We start from the raw sequence: 25,681 nt of genomic DNA, 5'->3' as shown, positions 1-25,681 counted from the left end.
TGGATAAAACACTACAGAATTAGTTGTTTACCTGCCTTGAAAAGTCTCAGTATGTTGGTAAGAGGTAAGGTGGCAGTGTGCTCCATGAGAGGAAGCCATTGGTTCAAGCAGTTGTTACAGGGTTGATTTTGTAGTGGGTTGATAATCTGCCCTGATAAACTTTGCTCATATGTATATGATAAACGCACACTTGCTTGTTCTGTGGGTGCAGCCATGAGGTTGGGATTGCTTGCTGTGTATTAAAAGGCGAGTTGTTATTGCTAATCAGAACCCTGATAACTAAAATTAATAGTGGGTACAAAGACAAGCAATTAAGGACATTCATCTTCTAAATGAGACTAAAAGATTCATTGGTGGTTTAAATTTATATACTGAGGGCACTTAAACCATTAAAAAGGGTAATGGGTGCCCTGCAGGCATGTGCTTCAAAGCCGTATGTCATTTCGGTGCTGGGACAGGAGACTGATAACTTCCCTTTAAGGGAAACTGCTATTCATTTATCAATAAACTGTTGAAGGAAATGTACATTTTTTTGCTGTAGAGTGCTCATAGAGGTGTAATGTAAGTTAAATCAAAATGCAAGATTTATGTTCTAAGTATTTTTGGTGTTTTCATAATAGATTTTAATTAGAAAAGTCTCTCACTGGTAACAGAGGGCACTGGATTTGGGATTTTGGAAAGTATAAATATTTCTCTGACACACAAATATTTCTCTCGTGCCTTGCAGTCTTTGACAGTGACACTGATGTAGTAACCAACAGGGAATAAGATGTTGGGGCTTTTTTGTTGCTGCTGTTGATGCTCTGCTCATGTTTCACAGGGTGATGTTTGAGCAAGTTTTGTTAATACAGAGATGAATATGACGTTTTAAGGGTTTATGGTACAAGGATTTAGCACAAATTTTGCTTCAGTATAGAATTTTCTTTCTTTGTCCTTGCCAGCTGAAACATTGGTTAACAGGTAATTCTGGGGGTGCCTGGGTATGTATCTGGCAATGGGTTTTGGTGAGGTAGGATTATCTAAAACTTGGTTTTGTCATTCATTCAAAATTACAAATACTTTTGCAGATTTTTGGGAACTATTTGAGTTATCCCTAATAAAAGATGCAAGATAAAAGATCTCTTGGTGTCGGACACAGTACAGATTTGTTTATGGAATTTAGTAAAAGGAAATTACTCTTCCCTAAATATGAACACTGTTTTTGCAAACTCTCTGCCTGTTACCTGATACTTGAATATTCTGTTTTGGGTAGGTTAAAAGCATTTTCATTCTCAATTTGGTGACATACATGCCCATTCCTCCTTTCCTTTTTCTCTGGCCTTTCTGAGTTCTATACCATGTATATCTTGTACAGGGGGCAGGAATGAGCACAGGCTGTAGTTCTTGATGGTCCTGAATCTCCCCTTTCCCACCTCCAGCCCATTTGCCTCTGGGGTGTGTGTGAGCTGGTGAGACCCAGGCAGGCATGGAAGAGTGTTGGCTGTTTGTGCTGATGGTGACTCATCAGAGAGCAACACTGGACTTTATTGTAATAACGGGTTTTTGTTTGTTCTCAAAGTACTTGTCCCATATTTTGTATTTAAAAGTCAGACAACAAAGTTAATACGAACACCCTGTTATTCTAGAAGTGTCTTAGCAAAAGGAACTTTTGTTGTGATAAGTGTTGTTATTTGGATTGATGTGCCTGAATTACTGAGGACAGGAAGAAGTGGATTCAAGAAATATCTCCACTGACTTCCAAAAATGGTCTATAGTCTAGTTCTTGGGTTCTTATATAAACTTCTCTGGATTAAAAAATACCACCTAAATCATAACGAATGCAGTGTGTTTTCTCTTTCACTCTCTCCTGGTATTGCCTTTTGTTTTTGAGCAGGAGGAGCAAACTCTAGGGCTGTGTGCCATGAATAGAGAGAACAGCTCATGCAGAATTGTATGCATGACATCTGTATTTTCTTGCCTTTATGCTCTGCTTTTTCCTTTGACCAGGCTCTTTTGATTCCTTTGTTTCTTCCTTCTCAAACTTTGATCTTTTTCTGTGATTGTCATGCTTTCTTCTCTTTTTCCCAGACTATTTAATGGCCTTGAGTTAATAATGGACTAAAAAAGTTTCTGAATGAGACAGGGCAGATATTACTGTTATGCATGGGAATTCTGTCCTTTTTTTTTGCCTCCCATCCTTTACATTCCTCCCATTTTTCTTTCTCTCTGTCACTTCTCCTCAGAACTTCTGTTGTAAGGTTTTGATATCTGTTGTTTTTGTGACCCTGAAAAAATGCCTTGCTATGTTATGCTAGACTGATTTAGTAAATCAAGATTACCAAATTCATTCTGCAGCAATTATTTAATTTCTAAGTAATTTTAATTAATTTTTCTGACTGTTTTGGGCGCAGTATTTATCCTTGTTGTCAGTGTTTGGACTGCTTATGTTTTCAATGCATCAGAGTTTTTGATTTTCATCTTTGACCTCGGTCCATTATTTTCAGCTGTCCCTGTGGTTTAGATAGCATGTTGCTTTTTGTCATGCAGATAGGTTTCACTTGGATTGGTGACTTCAGGCTATGATTTGCTCTGAAAGAAGGTGCTCTTGGGGGAAATTGGTTGTGTGGAGTAGTGATGTTTTTACCAAAGAGAGTGGAACACTGATGGGTGAGTTGTTTGCAGGCTTTAGCTTTGTAAAAGCAAGCCTGTGAACTGTGGTACAAGGCTGTGCAGGCACTGCAGTTGTGGTGGGCCCCTGAGAAACACTTCTGCTTGACTCTTGAAAGATCTCTGCTTTTAAATAAACTAATAACAAGTTTCTTCTCTAGGAGGATGCACATTTGATGATGGTCCTGGGCCCTGTGACTACCACCAAGACCTGTATGATGATTTCGACTGGGTGCATGTCAGTGCTCAAGAGCCTCACTATTTGCCACCTGAAATGCCTCAAGGTGAGAAACCTCATAGATATTGAAGGATAAGTTTCTTTATAAATTTGGAGCCTCACTGAATATGGCCTCAAGGCCATGCTCTGAGATCCCCATTCTAACCTTGATAAGGGAGGTAATAAAAAGAAACAAAACTAATAAATGTAACAGTCTTGGTAATTGAGAAGCCTTCTTAGATCAAATCCCCCTGTAAAGCTGGGATGAGGCGTAGGGAAGGGAGAAAGGAAGCCACAATTTCCTCTTTATTCTGTGTGGAATTCCTCTTGACTTTAAGTCAAATTCTGTGTTTTATATGACAGCTAATGTATCGATTCAATTATTCAGGTAGGCACTAGAAGAAATGGTGAAAAAGGGATACATGCAAAAACCCTATACACTGATTCCTTCCCTCCCCTCCCCCCAACCTCCTATCATCCGAAGGTAATCAGAAAAGCTTTGATTTATGGAAATATTGCTGTTGTTAATTACTATTTAGGACAGGTAATGAATAACTGAAGAGGCACAGCCTACATGACCTTGCCTGCTCACCTTTGATGAACAGCTTAATCGGCGCTTCCCAGACAGCATGATATGCTGAGAGAATGAAAGCATTTGAAATTCAGCTACATTTTCCAATTAATAATACATTAAGTAATTAATCATGCAGAGGAGGAAAAAAGGTCATGGCTATTTTATTTGTATCTAAAAGGTTTTGTGAAGTGAGGTGTGTGTGGAGAAGGAGTGGGAAATGTTGCCACACAGAAGTAACCTCACCTCTGCACCATTCTTTCCCCTGCTTTTTCATACTGTTGTGAATTATTAATGGTGGTTGATCTATATAATTTTACTTAACTGCTACCTAGCTGGGTTACCCCTGCTTTGGAGTCATCAATACGAGCAGGTGTTACCATGCCCAATAACTTGCAAAATAGTTTAATTAAGCAAGACCCACAGTTTATTTAATGGACTTCTTGGTGCTTCAGTTTTGCATAAGGAAGAATAAATTTAAAGCCTGAAGCCTCAACATTCGTGATGGTCTTATATTAAAAAAAGCTCAAAACAATATCTCCCCTAGTAAGGCTGAAATTAATTACTATTCTGTTTGCATTTTTCAGAATCTACATGTTTTTTTATAAAGGTTGGAGGTATCTTAATTGTGATGGAAGCACTATTTTGGGAAATTTTGGTATTTTCAGACTTTTGGCACACCTTGTCTAGGAAGAAGAGCAATTTGAGGAATTTTATTTTGAATGAACCTAAATGACGAGATAGCTTCTTGCTTACCCCAAATAACATACCTGTCATCCTTAGGCAGTTTTCAGTGTTAAATGACACAGTGCTCTCTGGTATGTGATTTCTGTTCAATTCTGCTACAGACTCTTTTTTTTCTCTGAGTGTAGCACATGGATTCTTTCAGAGGAAGTTCTTATTTTTGCATCTGTATGCAAAATTGTGGCTGCTCAATAAAATCTATCAGAATAAAGGAATTTTTCAGGGATAGTCCAAAACAGATACAGCAGAAGCTCTGGTTATTATTATTTTCTTTCTTTGGTCAAAATGCTAGGCTTCTTGTTAAAATGCTAGGCCAAGCTTGATGTTTGGTGACTGAGATGTGGACTAAAACTAAGCCTCAAATCTGTTCTGGTCTGATGAGCTTTCCCTTAAGAAGTTCAGAGTCTTCAGATTCTGAAGATGCATGCCATATCTAAATATTTAAGTTCATTTGTGTTTGAAATAGCATAATTTTAAATTAAGTCTAAAAAGTTAGCCTGGTTCTAACATGAGTGCTGAATTCTTCTGATGGATATGCAGGAAATGGAACAGCAAGAGGTTCAGGCAAAAGCAGAAGGAAAATAATTGTGCAGTCATCTGCTGTGCAGTGTTTTAACATTGGTGACCCTTCCTGATTACTGTTGAAACTGTAGGCTTGAAAGCATTCTACTATTCATGAAGAAGTTATCCAAGCAGAATAAGATATGCTAATGAAAGTATAGATAAAATTAAACTACTGCAGTTTTCAATTTGAAAAATGATATGTTTTCTAATCTGTAGAAGCTAGGAATCTCTTAGGCTCCACTGTTTCCTGTTCAGTCAGTGAAAGAGAGCAGAGAAGGGAAGGAGTACCTAGAAAAAACTAAGTAGCAAAGAAAACGAAGTCCTAGGGTAGGGGCTGTTTTCTTTCCATCTCTTCTTCTCAGGCTCTATAATCCTTCACCTCGGCACAAAGCTCCTTGATCGACACCTCCTCTGTATGGACACCCTTTGCAGTGTTTGGAAACCTTGACTTTCACATCTCTTTGGAATACAATAAAATGGGGGCTCCAGGCATAGATTTGTCTCGGGAGGAGCACTGTTTTACCACTGTGATAAGAAGGTAATACCCTTACAGTGAGTATGCAGCTTTCAGGGCTCTAACTTTACCAGGTTCACATGGAATCATTGTAGTTATAGAGGCTTTTACTCAATTTTCAAATGATAATTTTTAGTCTTCAGTGTCTTCAGTACTTCTTCAGAAAGACTTATTAAAAAAAACCCCAAACAACAAAACTCCCCAAAATAAAGAGTGCAAGAGAGAATAGGATACGTAAAAAAATAGTAAAAGGGAAAAAACTGACAATTGTTAATGTTATAGCAATTGCTAAATTGACAAGGGCCAATGTTTTACTTTTGATTCAGGGGGGGTGGTGGTTTAAATCAATGTTGTGCTTTGGAGAGCGATGATGAATCATGAGAAATTTCAGACCTAATGGCATGTGCTTCAGAGTGCTATGAAAATATGAAAGCTTCTCCTAATGGAAAACATTTTACAAGTGTAGCAATAGTAAATGCTATTGGTAAAGCAAGTATAATTACCTCTGACTAATTAATGCAACTTCAGATATTTTTTTAGACTGACCTACATTGTGTTTCTCAAGCTGTGAGCAGAGGCAAAAGCCACTTACCTCCTGTTATGGGAAAAATAAATGCAGCAATAATGATTAATTTAAAAATAAAGTGAGCACTTAAAGCAGGTGCTTGCGTACATGTTTAAATATCAACTTGTAAATTGTCCAAACTGCAGCTTACATGATAAAATCTTTGGATTACTTAGTAAGACCTGGAAAAACATCTGATTTCCAACATTAGCTTTCTGAGAGCAGTGAAAGCAACTGTGCTAGATCAAGCTAAAGACCTGCTGATGTTGAGTGTAGCCATTAGCAGTTGCCTAGGCAAGAAAGTAGAGGTAGGACAAATAAGTGCTGATCGACGCCCTGGCTGCTCTCCTACTTTCCAGCTGTTTGGCATTTAGGAATGTTCTCAACTAGAAACAGTCTTTATTAGTAATATTCTCAAGGAGTCTACTGTTTTGCCCTGTCAGCCTTGTCTTACTGTGTGCAGGCTCCTTGAAGGCTTCAGGTATCTGCTATGGGCTAAAACAGAGTGCCAGGTTTTGTTATGGAACATGGGGAAATGCAGCTCTTCTTGCTTGTTTTGGACTTGCACGTGACTTCTCTGCTAAATATGTTGGTCTTACATACAGGAAGTGTGCACAGCTGAGTACTAATCCTCACCTCCCACCCACTCATTTTTTTTTAAATACCTCTTTAATAAAATAGACACTTTTCTCTGGACCATAATTCCTAGGTCAAATGGTCCAAGACTACTGAAATGTTCCATAAGTGGAAATGGTTCTGCAACTGTACATTTGCATTTTGTGGGAGGCAGGGCTGCTAAGCAGGTGTTGTATTTTTGTAGACATGGTGACAAAAAGTGAAGTCCAAGTATTTACCTTGTGGTCTTTGTCCCTCTAAAGAAAGATATCTTCTAGATGTTAAAGCAAACCCTTTAGAGCACATATTATATTTTCATGTGTGTTATTTTTATACATCATACTAAACAAGATAGAAATTGGAGAATGCTCTTAAGCTGAAATCTAATTTTGTCTGTGGATATTTTCCAGTTATTTTAGGGAATTATTCATTGTGTGTGGGTAACTTAATTTTGCAGAATACAAGAGTAAATAATAGTGCTTTCTTATACCACTGGAGATGTGCAAAGGGAGATTTTATCTATATTAATAATACATTTACTGATGGTTTTACTCCTAGATAGATAGTTTATTTACCCTGTTTGCTTTGCCTGTTAAAAGCAGCATTACTCTGGGGCTATGCAAGGTCAGGGCATGAGAGCCTGTAATGGGCTGTGCGATGGGAGCCACTTAATGAAGTGCCTTTTTAATGTAAGAGCTATTACCCTCCTGGTTACAAATGCATTTTGAAGAATGTCTAAATTATAGTGGACAATACTGACGTGCTGAGATGGACATCTTTTTTCTGATCTCTCAGGTGGATAATGTTCCTGGATTGGATGTGTGCTAATTTTTTAAAATTGGTTTTATAGAAATCTGAGAAAACTAAATTAACAGCAGTGGGGGTGGTCCTTAGCTGCACTTGTCATCTGCCATGACTAAAGAAAAACAAATTAAATCTTTAAAGGTATTCCTTAGTATTATAGAGTTTTGCAAATGCAAATGTTATTTGTTACAATGAAGAGTATTGCAGAAATAATTTTGTCACTTTACAGAAATTGTATATAACCTGTTATGCTGCCTTGTTAACGAATAAAACTAAATTCACTATTCTGAAAAAAAGGAAAAGAAACAAAACAATCCTGAAAAGTAAAACATTAACATATTCTGGTTTAGGTGGATATTTTGGGGGAAGATTACAGAGTTATTTCAGAATGGAGAACGTATATGGTGAAAGGTATTGGAGGAAATCTGTCGACAAATAATCTTAGGCTCTACTTTCATGGTTCTTTTTTATGGTTTTTAGGTAGAATGTCTGACTGCTCATTACCACATCCTGTCATGCCCAGAGGCATTCTCATGTTTCTGCCTTCTCCCAGTTGTTTTGATGCGCATGTGGTTGTCTACTTGTGTGGATTGGAAATAAAAAAAGAAAGTATGGAGCATGGGTCAGTTTGTTAGCCCTGTTAGCTCATTGTGCATCTTTAAAAAGATTTGCCATGCTTGTGCAGCTGATGAGGAGCATATTAGCTCTTGGCATGAGTGGGTACAGGGCTTGTGTAAACCTCTAGGGCACCTGAAGGAAATATGAAAATTACATCCTTAGATTTGCGTGCAACTTAAATGTTACTGTACAAATAGTGTTGAATATTTGTTGTGATCCGAAAGGTCAGTTGTTCTCTATTTAAGTTCTGCCTTGTACAGAAAGGAAATAACTTTTGTGTCACCTGCATGACCCAAAATGAATTTCAGCGCAGGACCAATGTCAGTGTTTATGAAATGTATAACTGAGAGAGGGCAGCCAAAAGGTCATGAAATTTGTGTTTTAATATAGATTTCATATGGATGTAGCTCAGGAAGGAAAGCTGTAATGTGAATGTCATATAGATGAGACTTCTGGCCTTTTACTTCACTTAAACCTGAATTTTTCTCCTGTAAAAATGAATCCACCAACCCATGAATAAATTTAAATTATGTGGAAGTGTAAGGGTATAGTCAGACGAAAGCTAACTGGGAAGCAGTGTCTAGTGAAAAAAGATGCATTTCTTGAGGCATGGAAAAGATTGAGAGCTCGGCAGTGGGAGAACCCTCACCATGTCCTGGGTTACAGAGCTCTTGCACAGTGATGCTGCTCCACACGTGAAGTGGCAACTTGCTGTTTTGTGCTACAGAAGGGTGAACATCAAACAGGGTCTCTTTCTGGGTCTCTTTATTTTAAGAGAGGCGAAAAAAGTTTACTAGTCCACTGAGCAACTAAGAACTGAATTTTCAAGATCTTGCTGCTCTAGGACTTGCTTTGTTGGTGTAAAAATCAGAGAAACTGCGTGAAGGAATTTGTTGACTTGTCCATAGATTGGAAAATGCAATCCCAGAATGTAGTGGTTCTAAAATTTGATAATTGAAAGCTTATCTGGGTCACTCATAATGTTATGAAGTAAATTGCAAAAGCTTGGGTCATCTGTTTGGAGCCGCTAAGAAATTCTGGTTGTCTTTCCCCCCTTTTACATTTCTTTATATGATAGGATGGATATGTTTTATTTAAGGTGGCTGAATTTTTTTCATTGGATGCTTAAGTCTTCATATTCTCCTTCACCCCAAAAGCTGACTGGCATTTATTTCCTGCTTAGCTTGTCAATGCACTGCAGAGCTGAATTTATTTGAAGTACTTCTTTGATCAGAAAAACATATTTTCCTGCCTTTCTTGTTCAGTAAACCTTGTGTTTTTTTTTTTTTTTTTTTTTTTTTGTCTGTGTTATTTGGTAGTAGCATCTTTAACAGAAAGAAGCCTACCTTGTTAGTCCAGTGCAATTAATGTCTGCCTAAGGAATGTGTGTAAACATCCTGATCCTATTTGGCTCATTCAGTACAGTGCACTATCAATCTATTGACTAATTCCAAGGATTCCCTGTTGTTCTCAAATACATCTGACTTGGTATAAGGTGAACAGCAGAGGGGCACAGGGAAGGCTTTATAGATATTGCACAATGTATCAGTGCTTTTGTACAATTAGATAATCTGGTTTTTGTCAAGAAATTTAGGTGTGAGTTTAGTAAAATTTTTGTACTAATAGTAACAGCTTTGGCATATGAGTAACAAATGTCTTGGGTTTTCATTCATTGACACAGACTTCTTACTGAATTTGCACAAAATTACTTCACCTTTAAGGCCAGCTGCTACATCCGCTTATCTACACTGATTTGGTTGGTTTTGCTTTTTGTTTTCCTCTTCTAAGTTATAATACTATTTTGTTCAGCCTTATCCCTTCTATCCAGTGTAAGCTGTATAAAATGCAGCCTTCTGAGAAACTGCTCCTTTTTCCTTGTTCTTTTTTTTTTTTTCCTAGTTCAATATTTGAAGTATGTTTATATGTTGTACTGAATCTGAAGTACTAAATTAAAACAAGGGAAGAAACCCGTTTGTTATAGATAGAGTTTCAAAGTAGTAGGTCAACCTTGGACAAATCCACCTTTGCCATCCTGATACCATCAGAGCATTTGTAACAGTATTCTTGCTTGTGACAGAGCCTTCTGTCGAGTGGTGCAGCTTTCTGGCTTCTGGTATCTGTATCTCCAGGAGTTCAAACGGTATTGGTCAGCACTGTGAGCAGGGAGAAATGACCAGTTCTGGTCAACTCTTGCCACTCTTGGTCAGAAGCCTGGGCTGTAAGTGGAAGTGTTTCATTGCTTGCATAAAGTCAGCTGCTGCTTCGGGAATTGTGAATGTCAGTAAGAGGCATTACCTGCAACTGCTATTTTGGTAGCATTGTGAAGGGTGAACAAAAAGCAAAATGGTGCTGTGCTGGCCTTTCAGAATTGAAGGGAAAACAGGGTTGAAAAGCACCTTGGTAGCCTGGAAGGTGTTACAGATTATTTGAGGCATTTAGAGGCATTCAGAGTGGGCAAGGCTAGAAGTCCAAAGCACAGCAAGGAGCAGTGTTCGTTTGGTTTCTCACAGTTTACCTGCATGGAGAGGAGCAAGCCAGCCTGGCTTTTGAGTAGTGTATCTGCCTGTTGTGCCATTGTCCTACCATCATTTTCACTCTCACTTTCTGCTTGTGTGTGTTTATATGTATTTATTATTTTCTCCTGAAGATAACAGTTGCCTTGCCTTCAAATTTTCTGGGCTATTTTGGAGTGCACTGGAGGGTCAGACCTGAATTAATGTAGTGCTGCTTCTCACGTGGCTTCATTTGGCTCAGAGCACGGGCAGAGCTCGTGTCCTCCTGCTCACAGTGCAAGGCACAGGGTCAGCACATCTGGTAACCTGGAACCCTCTGTTTGGCACCCTTTGGCTGGACCCTCTCATAGAAAAGATCAAAAGCAGACAACTAGTGTATGTGAAGTTATTTTATGTTTGCATGGCTGCTTCAGCTTGCTGTAAGTGTAGGTGGCATTCTTCCCTGTCCCTGTCTACATCTGCTCCTACTCTTTAGCTTTACATTTCTGTAGGAAAACTCAATGCTCTGCTTTCTGTTCCCACTCACCTGTGTGCAATTTTTAGCAGTAATAAAATCACATCTTGTCATGTAGGAGATGGAGAAGAAGTGAGATTAGAAGTAGGGGAAAAAAGTAAACTAATTTTACTATTTGGAAGAGGATAAATAAAAACAGCACCTAGGAACTATTTGGGGAGGAGAGTGAAGGAAAAATATTGTGATGTATGAAAAAGATTGGTGTTCAGACAAGATGGAAAAAAGCCCTGTAATAGAATGAGTAATGTATAGTGGTTGCTAATGCAGGTTATTGCTTCTGAAGCAGTAAACTTCAGAAAGAAATGCCACGTATTTCTGTGGCTAGGGTGTTATGGTAACCCTTTGTGCATGGGTATGTCCCCTTCCCTGGGCTAACTTCTGACTTTGGCCACAGCAGATATGAAGCCTCTTAATGGAAGTGAAGCTGTGAGATACTTTGAATTCACTGCAGAGTAAAAGCATCCCCAATTTAGTACGGGACCTGTTATGCAACTGTAAACTAATATCTGAATTACCTACAAATCTATAGCCTGAGCAATGACAACCCCAACAACAGAAGCAGCAATGCCCATAAAAATAAAAACCTTTAAGTAAGATGAGATAAAATTCAGTAAGCCATATAATAGCAAAAAAACCAAAGGGAAGTGATGCTTTCCTTCATGTTTTCAATGTACAGTGCCTGAAATTTTCCTGTCTGCTTAAATATTGATTTCTGAGGTCTAACCCTTTTGCTGCTCAGCATGTAATTTATGTTCCCTTGTGCTTTTGCTGCAGATCTGTGCTGATGCGGCAGTCATTGATGTTTGTTAATAGTGACTACAGCTGCAGTATTAATAAAATTACTATTTTATAGAACAGATTTTGAATTAGCTGAGAAGGTTCAAACTTTTCATAACTTGTGGTGAGCTAATGAAACAATTACAGTCAGAAAACTGCAAAATATTTAATTTGGGTGTTTTTATCATTACTTACTATTGCTATTTGTTCAATTTGTTTTTATTGAGCTAGTTAGTAAGGTTTATTTAATCTCTCTTTCCCTCTTTTCTTTCTTCCCTGTCACTTTCCTCCACACCCAAACCTCTTTGCTGGGATTATTTTGTTCCCTTTCCCACCTTGCTACACATAAATACTTTGAAAAGGCAAATCTGTCTTATGATGGTTACACAGATTTCATTTCTGAGCATGTAGGCTGTGAAGAGGCAACTGCCGAGGTGGTGCTCATTAGGGAAAGAGCAGGTTTGTGTCAGGTACAGGAACAGATTCAGTTCCTTTGCTTTGCTTTACCTTGTATGTGATGTTTGTGTTTGTTTCTGAATCTTGTTTAATCATTAGCATGTGTAATGTTATTTCCACACACACACTGACGTTCGAAGATATCTTTTTTATTTTTTGTCTCATCTCCTCCTGGGCTTGAAAGAGTAACTTTGTTAAAGTCTGTTTTAGAGTAGATTTTAGAATATTATTAAGAAATTAAATGCATTGAGGACATGACCCACTAGAAAAATACTACTCTTAAAATGCAATACATTATTTCTCTCCAAAACATGTTGCTTCTGTCCAAAGGTGAGTGGGATTTTATCAGATTTAAACTGTAGTTAAAATTAGCAAACAGGAAAACTTGAATTAGATCATACATTTTAAATTTGTTTGGCATTTTACATACTGTCTATCTTGCAGAGGAAAAAAGCATATTTTCCCCTACCCCTCTAGGGCCCCCCACTCCCATACTCTCAGCAGACTTGAAAAAGCACCAGTCTTCTATCAGGACCCTACTTTGTATGGAAAGGTATAATTAAGTAATACTCTGAACTAATAAAAGCCCAAGGGTGGGATTTTTTTTTTTTTGGGGGGGGGGGGTGAGTGATTATGCTTTTTATTTCCTGAAGAAAAGAGGCATTTGATACATATTTGTTTCAGGGGAAATAGCTTTTAGAGCTCCCAGTCTATTCTGCAGTATAATCACACAGAAAAAAAAAGAATAAACATATGGAACTTAGAGGTAAACTTACAATGCACAGTGCTGGACTATCCAGAGGTACTCCAGTTAACCTTGTGTTCCTGAGGAGGGAGAGATGACCTAGCTCTCCACCCATTGCTGAGTTAGCAAAACCCCCAAACTTCCTTGTGTTCTTCTGTCTTTTTAAAGAACAGTTCTCAGGATTTAACAGCTATTTACTCTGTTTGGGATCAAACTATTTTTAGCTTCAAAAACCTCGCCTTGTATAAACATGAACCAGACATACTGTACTCTTTTAGAGAAAGTCAACAAACAGTATGAACTAAGCATCTTTCTCGTGCATTTGTGTTCTCTTAACTTATTCTCGTGAATGAGGGATCAGTAAGCACATGGCATACAAACAGAAGCAGCTGTTGTCATTAATTTTTCCTCTTTGGTATAGCTGACATCTGCTAACATAGCCTTTACCTTTCTCAGCTTCTCCACTGTGTGTGCCAGGCTCATGGCTGGCTTTGAAATCTCCCAACTTGTGGACTTTCTTAAAAGAAATAAAGAAAACATGCAGCTGAGTGAGATTTGCAGTGACATTAGGAAGTATCCCTTGCACTAGCAATCGAGACGGCTTCCTGCATCTGTTGGTTACAGTGCTTGGGAGCAGGTTGCCTTGGCTCCAGGCTTTGTAGGTGGTCTCTTATCACTTTCCTCCAGACTGATGGTAAGAGCTCTGCTTTCTAATTAGACTGCAGTTGCAGGTAGATATTAAGCCAGTATAAGTTTCCAATTAGGTTGCAGCTTCACAGGTCACAGTGAGCCAGCCTAATACCTTACTGTTGAGTAAAGGGATTATTCTGCTCATTTTACTCCCTCTCCTCCCTGGCCTTCATGTTTCACCTAACTTCCTTAGCTAGTTTTAGTCATCAGTGATCACTGAGAACTGATATAGCTCATTATCCCTGAGAAAATGTTGTTGTTTTTCTGGATTCATCTGACTTAGGGAATTGACTTGACTCGAGTCTGACAAGCATCATAGCTAGCAGCACAAGGGAACGAAGGAGCTGAAAGGACAAGGGGCATAAAAACAAGAGGAGAGGCAGGCACAGGGAGTTGTTAGGTCATGCCACCTGTAAGCTGGAAACAGCAGTTTGTGTTTTGAATTTTGTGATAAATATAATCTTAATTTCCACCCTGTCAGCCCCAGGTTTTTCATTGCATGGTCCTGCTAATGCCTTTGTATTGGATCTTGTCTGAAGCCAAGAGATGAGTCTGTTCATCTTGTGAGTAAGACAATGGATATTCACATTTGTGTGTAAGTTCTTTCTCCAAATGTGGAAAACCATGTAAGCAACTTATTTGGAGGATTCAGACAGATATGTACTTTTGAGTATGTTGATTGCACATTGTTGGAAAACATTCTCCACTGGAACTCATTGAGTGTATAAGGAGGAGGAGGAGGTTACCACCAAGTGAAAAATGTTGGTCACCTGGAAGCAGGTGACTGCACAAAGACAGCTGCTGCATGAAGCAAATATGGCCTATTCGACAAATAGGTGTTTGTACAATGGCTTAAAGAAAACATGGGTAAAAGTGGACAATGAACTTCTTAGATAAAAATGTCTGGTGTTTTCCTCTAGACTAAATAAATTTCACAATCCAACCGGCTGACCTAGTATGAAAAAACCTTCTCAAAATTACTATGGAAATTTGCTTACATTGTATGAAATCCATGTTACTCACAAGGTACACAATTTATTTTGCATATATAATTTATATTTATATAAAATTATATTCATGTAATATTCATGTGGAATTTATATGAAGATTTTGATTAAGGAATGTGAAAGAAGCAAAGTGGCAAAGCAGTGTATATAGATTGTGGGTAAGGATCAGAGAATAAATCAGCACAGGTGATATTGCTGTGTGTGTCTGCTACAGCCTATCAAGAGCAGGAAACAGATGAAGCCTTCTTTATGCAGTTGGTGAAAGCGTCACAGCCAGAGACTCCCAGAGATGCTGCCTTCACAAACAAGGAAGAGCTGTTTGAGTATGGTTAAGGGCAGCATCAGCCGAAATGATCATGAGCCTTGAGTTTGAGATCCTGAGAAGAGTCCCCAAGGCTAACAGCAGAATTACAGACTTGAATTTTGAAGAGCAGATTTTGACCTCTTCAGGGACTTGCTTGGCAGGATCCCATTGGGAGGTACCCTGAAGGGCAAAGGGGTTCAAGAGACTTGGTGGATCAAGGACAGCCTCTTGGAGCACAGGGACGGACTGTTGCCTTGTGCAGAGAGTTAAGCAGGTGTGGCAGAGTGGCATTATGGATGAACAGAGCCTGTGCACTAAAAGAATTCACAGAGAGAGAAGCAGGGAGAGGCTACTTAGAAAGATATGGAGACGTTGCATGCTCATAATAGGGACAGAGTCAAGAAAGCCAAAGCTCACCTGGAATTCAAGGCAGAAAAGGAGCTGGAGTACAACAGGAAAGGTTTCCTCCATAAGTGCTCTGGCAGCAAGAGGGAGGCTAAGGAGAGAGTGAGCCCATTGCTTAGTGAGATTAGGGACCCAGGGACAAAGGAAAGAGGATGTACTTGATGCCTTCTTTGCTTCAGTTTTCAGAGGTAAGGACTTATCCCCAAACCTCTCAAGGGCTGTGAGAGTGAGACTACCTGAGGAGATGTGGACAGAGGGATCACTTAACCACTTGGGCATGCACTAGTCTGTGGGACTAGCTGGAATGCATCCAAGGGTTGGCAGATATTGTGAGGCTGCTTTCTCTATCTTCAAAAGTTCTTGGCACTTGGGGGAAGGTTTGCAGGACTGGGACTGTCAGGGGAAGGTTTGCAGGACTGTCACACCAGTTCTTAAAATGGATTAGAAAATGGGTACAGGGAAGTACAGATCATTATAGAAACAGTTTCCAAACAAGTGAAAGGGAAGAAAGGGGTTGGTGGGAACAGCCAACATGGGTATGAAAAGGGTATGGGTATGAAAATCATACCTGATGACTCTTACTGCTTTCTGTAGTACAAGGTGAACAAGGTATCATGTGTCCCATAACTTGGCTTTAGTAGGCCTGTAACACAGTTTTTCATAGCTTAGTTTTCACTGAACTGGAGAGATACGAGCTCTGCAAATAGATGATGAGAGGAAAATTGGCTGAACTCCCAGATTCAAAGCTGTGATCAGGGGTGCAAGTCCTGCTGGTGGTCAGTTTAATGTCTTTAGAGTGCTGGAGGGCAGGGCTGTGCTTGAAGGATCATGGACAGGTTGCAGAAGTAGACTGACAGGAACTTCATGAAGATTAACAAAGGGAGATGGAAGGTCTTGGCCCTGGGGAGGACCAGCAGCCTCATGCAGTAGCACAGGCTGGGGCCAGCTAACTGAACAATGGTTTTGCAGAACCTGGGAGTCCTGGCGGAGCATGAACCAGCAGTGCATCTTTGCAACAAGAGTGGCTGATAGCCTCTTGAGGCTGCTGGAGTACACACAGGCCATCCTTCCTTCCTGCTTAGCACTGGAGAGACACATATGAAGTGATGTTCCTGGTTCTGGGCTCTCCAAGACAAGAAAGGCACGGGCATGCTGGAATGAGTCCAGCAAAAGGCTGCCAAGCTGGTCTGAGAGTGGACCACAGGATATTCAAGGAGAGACTGAGAGAGCTAGGTGTGTTCAGCCTGCAGAAAAGAAGGCTCAAAGGAGACCTTATTTGTGGTCTAGAAATGCCTGATTGGAAGATACAGGAAAGATAGAGCCGTGTGCTTTTCTCGTGGTGGTGGGATGAGGGGCAGTGGACACAAATTGGAATATGGAAAATTTTGGTTTGTGTTTTTTTAATGAGTGGTAAAATCAGAGCAGATTCCCAGAGGCGTGATAGGCCTGCTGTGTGGTTTAACCTGATCTGAGTAATGTGTTGGACTAGAATGGCCTCCGGAAGTACCTTCTAACCTGAACCACTCTATGACTTCATTACAACAGGTATATGAGCATGTTGGCTAAGAATTAATATAAATTAAGGACTAGAAAATTAAGATGATGAAAACTAAATAGAAAAAATAGATTAGTGAGTTGAACAAGATGGAGAATGGTGTGGGTTTTTGCCTGCCACGAATTGGTATTAGGCAGTAGTAGTACAGATCTGAGGGAGCTGAGAGTTGTGCTCAGGAATAGACATTGTGCAATAATCCTTATTCTGGTAATAATGTATTGGCTTTGGGTAATGTACTTGCTTCTCCTACTGGTAATGATGATATCAAATGGCAACAGCTGAAAAAGAAATACATGTTAAATCTGTAGGACAGGGCACTATCCATGCAGGACCTTTTGAATGAAACCCTTGATTCCAGATTTTTTCAAGTCATTTAGGATGACCTAGATTTTTTTTCTTAAAGACTGTAGATTATTCTAAGTTTTTGTGCTTTTCTCATTTCAGTGTGATGATGAACTTGTTGATGCGATGTTGTCATTGTATCAGCTGGGATTTTTTTGAAGACCAGAAATTATCCAAAACTTTTGGTTCTTTTTAAAATAATCTGCTTGGGTAACAGTTGATATGGTATTGACTGCAGAGCAGTATCAAGGGAAGAATGAGGCTTAAAGGTGGTAGCATAAGTAGATTTTTTTGTTGCTGTTTTATGAAGGTAGTGTTTTATTCACAGAGTATTCTTTGTTTTGGTACTTGTACTCAGTCAGCCCTTTATGACTACTTCTGTTTGTGGGACTGCAGCTCCAAAAGCAATGACTCAAGAGGTCTCAGGAGTGACAGGAGATTTTACAACCATGTATGGATATATGTACAGTTGGGGTATAAATTGTTTGTGGGCAGATGTAATTGCATCTGCAGTGAGCATTTGCCCTTGTGATGTTGTCTATTTCAAAACCAGATGCTGAGAAATGGAAAAGAACAGAGAACAGAACAGTCAACCATGTTTAGGGTTTGGAAAGCGCCTCTTGGTGAGACTGAAGAGTGACTGCCTCTTGAGTCAGTCTGGAGGAAATTTCAGCTCTTGTGAGAAGGGCCAGAGAATGGCTGCATGAGGAAAAGGTTTAATTGGTGATGACTATTTAACCTAGCCACCAAAGACACTGGGTCTAGCAACTGCAAGCAGAAGTGATATAAAATCTTCACTGCTCTATTTTAAACATTTCTGTTCTCAGCGAGGGAAGTTAACATTAAAACAATTCGGGTTACTTTAGATTTTTTGTTGCTTGTTTTGTCACTTTTTCGTTTTCAGTGACTTGTAACTGGCCTACTTCAGATCTTTGTTTTGTAGCTTGTTTATGTATTTATTAGTTTCCACAAGTGCAACTAAAAAAGAACTATTTATCCAGTCTGAAGTGGAAAGGTGATTGCATGGATGTGTGTTATGAAGGTGCAAAATGAGTATGAGCTGGAATGCAAACCCTTGAAGGCAGCTAGGCCTGTCTCTTGGGAAGAATGTAGTTTATTCAGCCGGGAAGTTGTTGGGTAGAAAGATTTATTTACTTATTAGGTTTTATAATTTCAGTGTGTGGCAGCATTTTAAAGTTTGTACCATGGATTGCCAAAATTTTCAGATTCGTAAATTGGGAAATTGTGGCATGTCCAAGAGTTCAGCACCTTCTCCCTGGATCAGGATCACCCCTCACCAGCCCAGAGATCCTTCAGTCTGCTAACCTGTTCACCCCATCTTCTAAAACCAACCATCTTCTCTGTCTTCTTCCCCCACTACCTTGAGACAGTTTCCTTTTGCTTCAAGCTCATTCAGGTCTGAGATCTCAGGGGGTGACCCCACCTGCTCTGTGTATCAGCAAGCAGGTCTGAGGAGTGGAGCTAGGACCTAGTACCGTGGCTGTGGTCACTCTTGAAACCATGTGTATCTTGAAACTTTGTTCTTCTTTTGCCTCTTTCTCCTTGATCCAGCATAGGTGGATCCATTGATCCATTGCAGGTGCGATCCCCAGATGTGAGAGGTCACAGCACTGCTGGAGAGTCATATGAATGCCTCCTTGAGGGACCTGCATTATTTGTATATTATTACATATTTTTTATATAACATTCATCTATTTAAAGAAGGCTTCAATAAGATTTTCCTAAATAAACATCACATACAAAGCTGTCCAAACCAAACCTCCAGCTCCTTGGTTGTGAAGCTTTGTGTACTATTTAGAGCTTGTTTTAGAGGTAGCAATATTTTACAATTTCAGGCTTTTAAGAAAGAGGAGCAAAAGAGTGTTTGTCATCATGACAGCTGTGGCAGGTGTGTATTTACTGAACAGGCCCTTGTTAAGCCAGCAATTTGAACAGATACCTCAGGTAGGCTCCCTGATGTCAGCTAATTGGTTACAAGATAGGAAGTGAAAATTAGAGATTAGTGAGAGTTTTAACTTTTCCTTGAGTAAATCCGAAATAGTGGTGTTTTTGGGGGAGAACACGTCCAAATACTTCATTCAATGTATTCTGCTTAACTTGAGCACCAAGTTCCCTTACCAAGAGGAGGAAAGTGGTATTCATCCAGATCTGTGCTAAGTGTTTCCTATTGACTTCTGGAAAGGGAATGCTTTGCTGCTCCTTTTTGAGTAATACGCTGACTGTTTCTGGATTGCTTGCAGACTTTAGCTGACTTTGCTTCTAGGAGAGACTTTCAAATATATCTGACTTAAATAGATGAACATTTATCTTCCATGTGCTTTGATAGCTTCTCCTAAAACATTTCCTGTTAACAAAGATATTTGCATGTAAATGTTTATCTCTTGCATTCCATCTGCTCCATCTCTTTCATCCTTAACTCAAATCCTAATTATGGTAGCATTTATGATTTTTCCGCAAGGAAACTGTGATATCACTTATATAGGATGTAACATCTCTATAGCAATATTTGAAAAGATAAATTTGAAATTTTACTTGATTCTTATCTTAATAAAAATTTGATAAGTACAGGGAATCAAATCTCGTGGTTAAGAGTGTAAAAGGGGGAATCAAAAAGTGTTTTTCACCGTTACTCAGTAGTGTTTTACTGAACTGGAGAGAGACGCAACACAATTGATTGTTGCCATAATGCAGAGGCATTGAGTTTAACAGATGAATGATGTTTATTTACTATAAATCTCAATGTTGTTCAAGTGTGCAGTAGGCTTTATTGTTTTTTATTTTATTCAGGTGTCCTGCATTTAGCTTTTACTTAGTTAAATAAAGCAGAAAAAAATTTGTTGTAAAAATAACAGAGAAAATAATTTGTGTCTTGGGCTAAATTAATGTCTGGATGCTGGAATCTTGTGGAACTAAAGCTTATGATACACTTAAAATATCCTAGCAAATTCCTCTTTAAAGATTTGCATCAAGGTTTTTATTATTTACCTACCCATAATCCTGTAGATAACTGCTTAGGATACTGCAGTGTGTTTGCAGAAGAGATCATTATAAAACATAATTCACTGTGTTAGTCCAGTTGCAGATGGACAGTTATGAAGACAACCATCCCTAAGTTGCGAAACAGCTGCTTTGTGGGTGTGGAGAGTGCCACATCCCCATCACCTGTTTATCCTCCTTCACTTTGAGACTCAGCATGACTTGTTGGAAATGTATTGAAATCTTTTGTGGGTAGCTGAGCATTACAATTGAGAAAACTGACTTAAAGGGAAAAAACCACTTAAGTGTCAGCTGAAAAAAAGATCTGTTGTGTCCTTCCATCCCTTCCTCCAAACATAAACTGTAAATGTGGGACTACAGACTCTGTCTCGTGATTTGATTCTCCTTAAAATTCTATAATTGTACAGTTACAGAGAAAAAGAAAATCCAGTATTAATATAAAGCTGAAAGTTGTAGTCAAGGAAGTTTATTGACCAAAGTATAAGGCTGTAAGCTAATGGACTTATTGCTTAAATTATTTGGCAGGTTTCATAAATATTTTATGATTTTGTCTAAATGTTCATATTTTGAAGTAAAGTTTGAGAAATAAAACAAAAGCATGATCTAATCTAAAATGTAAGTATTTTTTAATGTAGACTACTATACCAGTCTGCTTTCAGATAATTTCAAAAATATTATGGAATGTTTCATGGTAAACATAAACCTAATGTTGCTTTTAATTCATCATTTACCACAGCAAAGTCTCTGTTCCGTAATATCATCAGCATATTAGTTCTCCGTAAGATCTAAACCACTATAGATCTTGGGAAAACAAACTTTGATCAAAGACCTGAACTTGAAATACATGTATTAATTCTTCCCTTAGGCTTGGTAGGATAGTGAATATTTTTTTGTGTTCAATAAGAAAGTTAATTTTAGTATTATTAAAAACCTACAGTAATCTGCATGCTTCCCTGATGCCTTTGTACTTGATTGAAATTTATAACGGGAAGAAAAATTATACATAATGATATTTGTTTTTGACCTTACATGTTGATTAGAACCAGAGATAGTTACCATTTTATTTAATTGCCTAAAATGATGAAAAACATTGATTTTGTACTTTGTCATTTCATAGCTATCCCTTCCCCTTTTTGCTCTGACTTATCTTCATCCCTCTCCCACTCTCCTGAAATGCTCTTAGCTACCCTTTCATAGATAGGCACAAGGTCATACAATAAAAGGACATCTGAAGCTGCAGCAACATGACTTCGGTGTTTCACAATCAGTTTGTTTGCTTACATTAATACATATGCACAAAATGTTAAGGATTCTGCTATTCCTTTCATTTCTTTCCCTCCCCCAAGTACCTTCCTATGTGCTAAATGAGAGTAAGTGATACACCAAGGAAGCCTGAGGCAAAAGAACTAGCATTTTTCATACATATTTGCACTGCTTATCAAAAAAAATTAATGACTCGAGTTTTAATCTTCTCTCAATCTGATGAGATGCAAGCCGTTTGCAGAATTCTTAATTGACCTTTGAAATATAATCACGGAGTTATTCACTAAATTAATTCTTCTGAAAAGAAGGTCTGAAGACTAAACCCTTCTAGAGTAGGTGGGTATATTGGAACGCAATGTAAACAAGGAGCAAGTAAAATGACCTGGGGTTTGCAGGATGATTTGTTTGCTTTTTATTTACAGAAGGCTGGCTTAACATATAATGTTTAGGGAATTGTTCTTTTTGCTTTACAAGCTAGGGTGTATAGAGAGTTAACATTGCCATAGTAAATGGCAAAATTTAGGTCAAATGTATCTGATTTGCAATTTGAGGTTCTGTCATAACGAGGGAGAAGAGACAGTGAATGGCTTTGATTTACATTTTGTTATAGTAAAAATGATGTGATGAAGGCCAAGTTATTGATGCTGTGAGCTTCATAAAATGACAGCCAATCTACTACTTCTGAAGGCAATAAAAGTCTAGATCACCAATGAGAATAATCAGGTATTTTTATGGAAAACTGATATTTTAAGCATTCCTTTGCCCAAGTGTTTTCTTTTGAAGACCTGCTTAAGTATACAGTTCTTACAGGATTCTTCATTTTCACTTGTGAGCTTGCTTTCATCCAGTGGGCTCCCTACCTGACACTAGCACAATGGCACTTATAAATCTGACCAAATGTGTAATCTTGCACACCAGACGTAGGAAACTGGGAAATCTTATCAACGTAACTGAGAGAGTGTAACGAAGACTGGGCCAGGCTATTCTCAGAGGTGCCCAGTGACAGGACAGGAGCCAATGGGCACAAACTGAAACAAAGGAGATTCCTTCTGAACATCCGGAAACACTGCTTTACTGTGAGGGTGACTGAGCACTGGCATAGGTTGCTCAGGGAAGTTGTGGAGTCTCCAGCCTTGGAGATACTCAGAAACTGCTGTGCACATAGTCCTGGGTAAGCGCCTCTAAGTCACCCTGCTTGAGCAGGAAGTTTGAACTGAATGACCTGCAGAGGTCCCTTCCAACCTCAACCTTTTCTTTTTCTGTGAAATCTTTGAATTTTGTTTTCTTATTTTCCGTAAGTGTAAAATACTTTTATTAAGATTTAATGCTTCTGAATAGCCAGACAAAAGAGCTTTCCAGCTCTGAAAGTACTGTCCATCTCTTTTATTGTCGTGTTCTGTACACATGAAAGCAGATTTGATTTTGTCTACAGTTCTGTTAGGAACAAACTAGAATTTCATTGGAAAAAACATTTCCTTTTGAGTGTTGCACCGCTCTTATGATTCCTCTGTTACTTTTTCCATCTGATACTGGCACCGGTGCTCAGAGTAGGTTTTAACTTAAGCACAACATCTTCACCTTATGCCACTTTAGTATTTTTAATAATAACAATTTTAGCTTGATTTTTCTGATGGATTTCTTGTGTTGGCAGTGTTAATTTATATACAGTTTCCTGGGGCAACACAGACAGTTTTATTACTGTTATGGCTTTTCATTATAATGAAAATTCCACAAATAAGTGACATGGATGTCAATATTAGAGATCTATGAGAGAGAGAGGAGGCAAGAGTAGATTTGCTCAAATTTTCATCAAGCTTTTTCTGAGTTTGTTTTTTTTAAATAAAAAAACCCCTGTAAAATAAACAGTTTCATTTTTTATTAATTCATTTTAATTAATATTTTTATAAATTATTAATTTAAGAATAAATTTTATTAATTTCATAAATTTAATTTTTAATTAATAATTTATATTTTTAAAATAAACATTTAATCTACTTGGAGATAGTACAAGTTTGTAATATTGCAGAAGGTAGTTATAATTTTCTTTTAATGTTTTTCAAGTTTGATGTTTATGACTTGCCATGTGGTATTAAGCGTATGCATAAATTGCAGTTCATTGTGCCCCTAACTGGTGCGATATAGTAATTTTAAATCTTTAACCACTCCATTAAAGGATAGAGATTTTGGAGATTTTTTGCTATCTAAGAGAAGAGAGCATAATTAAAGGAGGTGCAAACCCACATTTATAAGATATATGGCACATCTGGCAGCTTGTGTGAAGATGTTTGTTTGGCAGTGGGAATGCCTGCAATTTTATCTGCCAATCTGACACAGTAGGAGTTTAGCTAATGAGGTTGCTTAGCAAAAAGTGCATCAGGAGGAAGTCAGGGTTAAAAATAAGCATACATATGAAGAGGGAGCAAAAGATTTATAATGGATATAGAACTGTTCCAAGTTGTTATGGCAACTAACATTTTAGACCCATAATTACCTGTTAACAATGCTGCCAATCCTACACAAGATTGCATTTTAGTTACGTGTTTTTCTTCAATATTTTTTTAAAATCTTGACATATTGCCCAAAATAGTCAGTCTTTTAAAGATGTCAATGATGAAGGAAAGTCCGTACATTTTCATTTTTTTTGTACAGCTACATTGAATAAAACCCCAAAACTTAATGGAATAAACTAAAAGAAAACCAAGAAAAACCCAAGGAAACTCTGTCTGATTTTGTTACTGAAGCATTTTTTTCCCCCTAAAACCTGAAAAACAGATGTTAAGATATAAATCCTAGTATTACTTGTTGCTCAGGCTTAAATAATGAACTTTTTGAACATTTTAAAATCAAGATAATAATGCTGTTTACTTTCTCTATGACGATTTGTGGGAAAAACATTGAAAATATATAGACATAATCAATTAACAACCAGAAGGCATAATTTAATTATTTGCCCTAATTGTCCCACAATGGAGAATAAATTTAATTTTTTTTTGCCACCCCTTGAAGTCAGCTTTTTTTCATCTGTGTAGTAGACGTTCTGACAACACTTCATAAACTTAAGGGTGTAAGCTCTTCTAAGAGAGAAGAAGAATTTTAAGTACGGGCTTTTTACTTAGCAGGATTTTCTTGTCTCTGAGGACTTACTGTGCCACAGCACTGTTGGAAGATTTGGTATAAACGTAAGTTTGATCAAATCAAAATAAAATTATAGCGACATACACACATTTATTAGTTACAAGCTACCTTGGAGTCGTCATAATGTGACATGTAGTTTGCCTTGAGATTGGTCTCATTTTAGGCTTTTTTTTTTTAATTTGAAGAGAGAAAAAGTCTACGTTTTTTTTTTTTTCTTTCCCTTTCCTGTACTTCCTGCATTATCTGTGCAAGAAGGATGAGACAAATAAGAAGAAATAGTTGTAATCTAGAACTTGCCATTTTTCTAATCAAGGGGGCCTGGAGTAATGTCAGTTTTTCGAAAAAAGTGTGAAATTTTGAAGACAACTCAAGGAAAATAGACTTCTCCAAAGATGTGTTTAGGTACAACCCTCTAAATTTCTTTCAGGTGGAGCTGTGGCAAGGCACTGGATATTTAAGGACTGTGTTTTTCTGCTCATCTCAAAAACTGAAATTGTCATCCCTATTAATTAAGTGTTTTTGTGAGCACCTCCTTGCTAACTGGCTGACAAGTTTTTCTTAACTAAGAAACAACCAATTCGAGTATAGTTGATTCTTCTTCCAAATCAGATATCTCCATGGTGAGGTGTCTTTAGCTTTTTAACCCTTCAGTTTTTCACATGTGTGCAAAGACTGTGTTGCTTAGGTAGCTTGGAAAACCAGTGTACCTTAAATTTGTCAGGTGTTGCATAAAGTTCTTGTAGTGTTGAAGAAGACTGGGTTGTGTTCTCCTATGTTTTTTGAAGGTCATCACTAATGTCACTGAATGGTTGGATTTGTATTCCTACTATGACAAGGATAAGCAATTGTTTAACACCCCTGAGTTCGAGTGTGTGAGTATTATTTAGCATAATGTAGTAGAACCTCTTTCCTCTTGTGCATTTCTAGTAAGGGCATATTTGCAATAAAATGAAGACACTTGCTGTTGGTAAGTGCGGTGTTTGATATATTGATATATTGATATTTGATGTGTGCACAAAACGGTGACATCACGTTTTCTGGCCATTTGGAAAGTAGGGAACTAAGCTCGAAAGAAAGCTGGCAGCCTGAGCTGGGAATG

At 38.2% G+C, this 25,681-nt stretch overlaps 1 protein-coding gene across 18 annotated transcripts in view; it reads left to right on the top strand.

The window, feature by feature from the left end:
* The window catches only part of PTPRK (protein tyrosine phosphatase receptor type K), a 390,147-nt gene that overhangs the window by 80,652 nt on the left and 283,814 nt on the right, over nt 1–25,681 (top strand). For all 18 annotated transcript variants that reach the window (XM_032101656.1, XM_032101653.1, XM_032101659.1 and 15 more), the window contains exon 2: nt 2,808–2,930. In XM_032101656.1, coding sequence (XP_031957547.1) covers nt 2,808–2,930 — 123 coding nt within the window. The remainder of the gene's footprint in view (nt 1–2,807; nt 2,931–25,681) is intronic.

The sequence above is a fragment of the Corvus moneduloides genome, chromosome 3 (genome assembly GCF_009650955.1).
Source record: "Corvus moneduloides isolate bCorMon1 chromosome 3, bCorMon1.pri, whole genome shotgun sequence".
NCBI lineage: Eukaryota > Metazoa > Chordata > Aves > Passeriformes > Corvidae > Corvus > Corvus moneduloides.
This window is presented reverse-complemented; position numbering and strand designations above follow the sequence as displayed.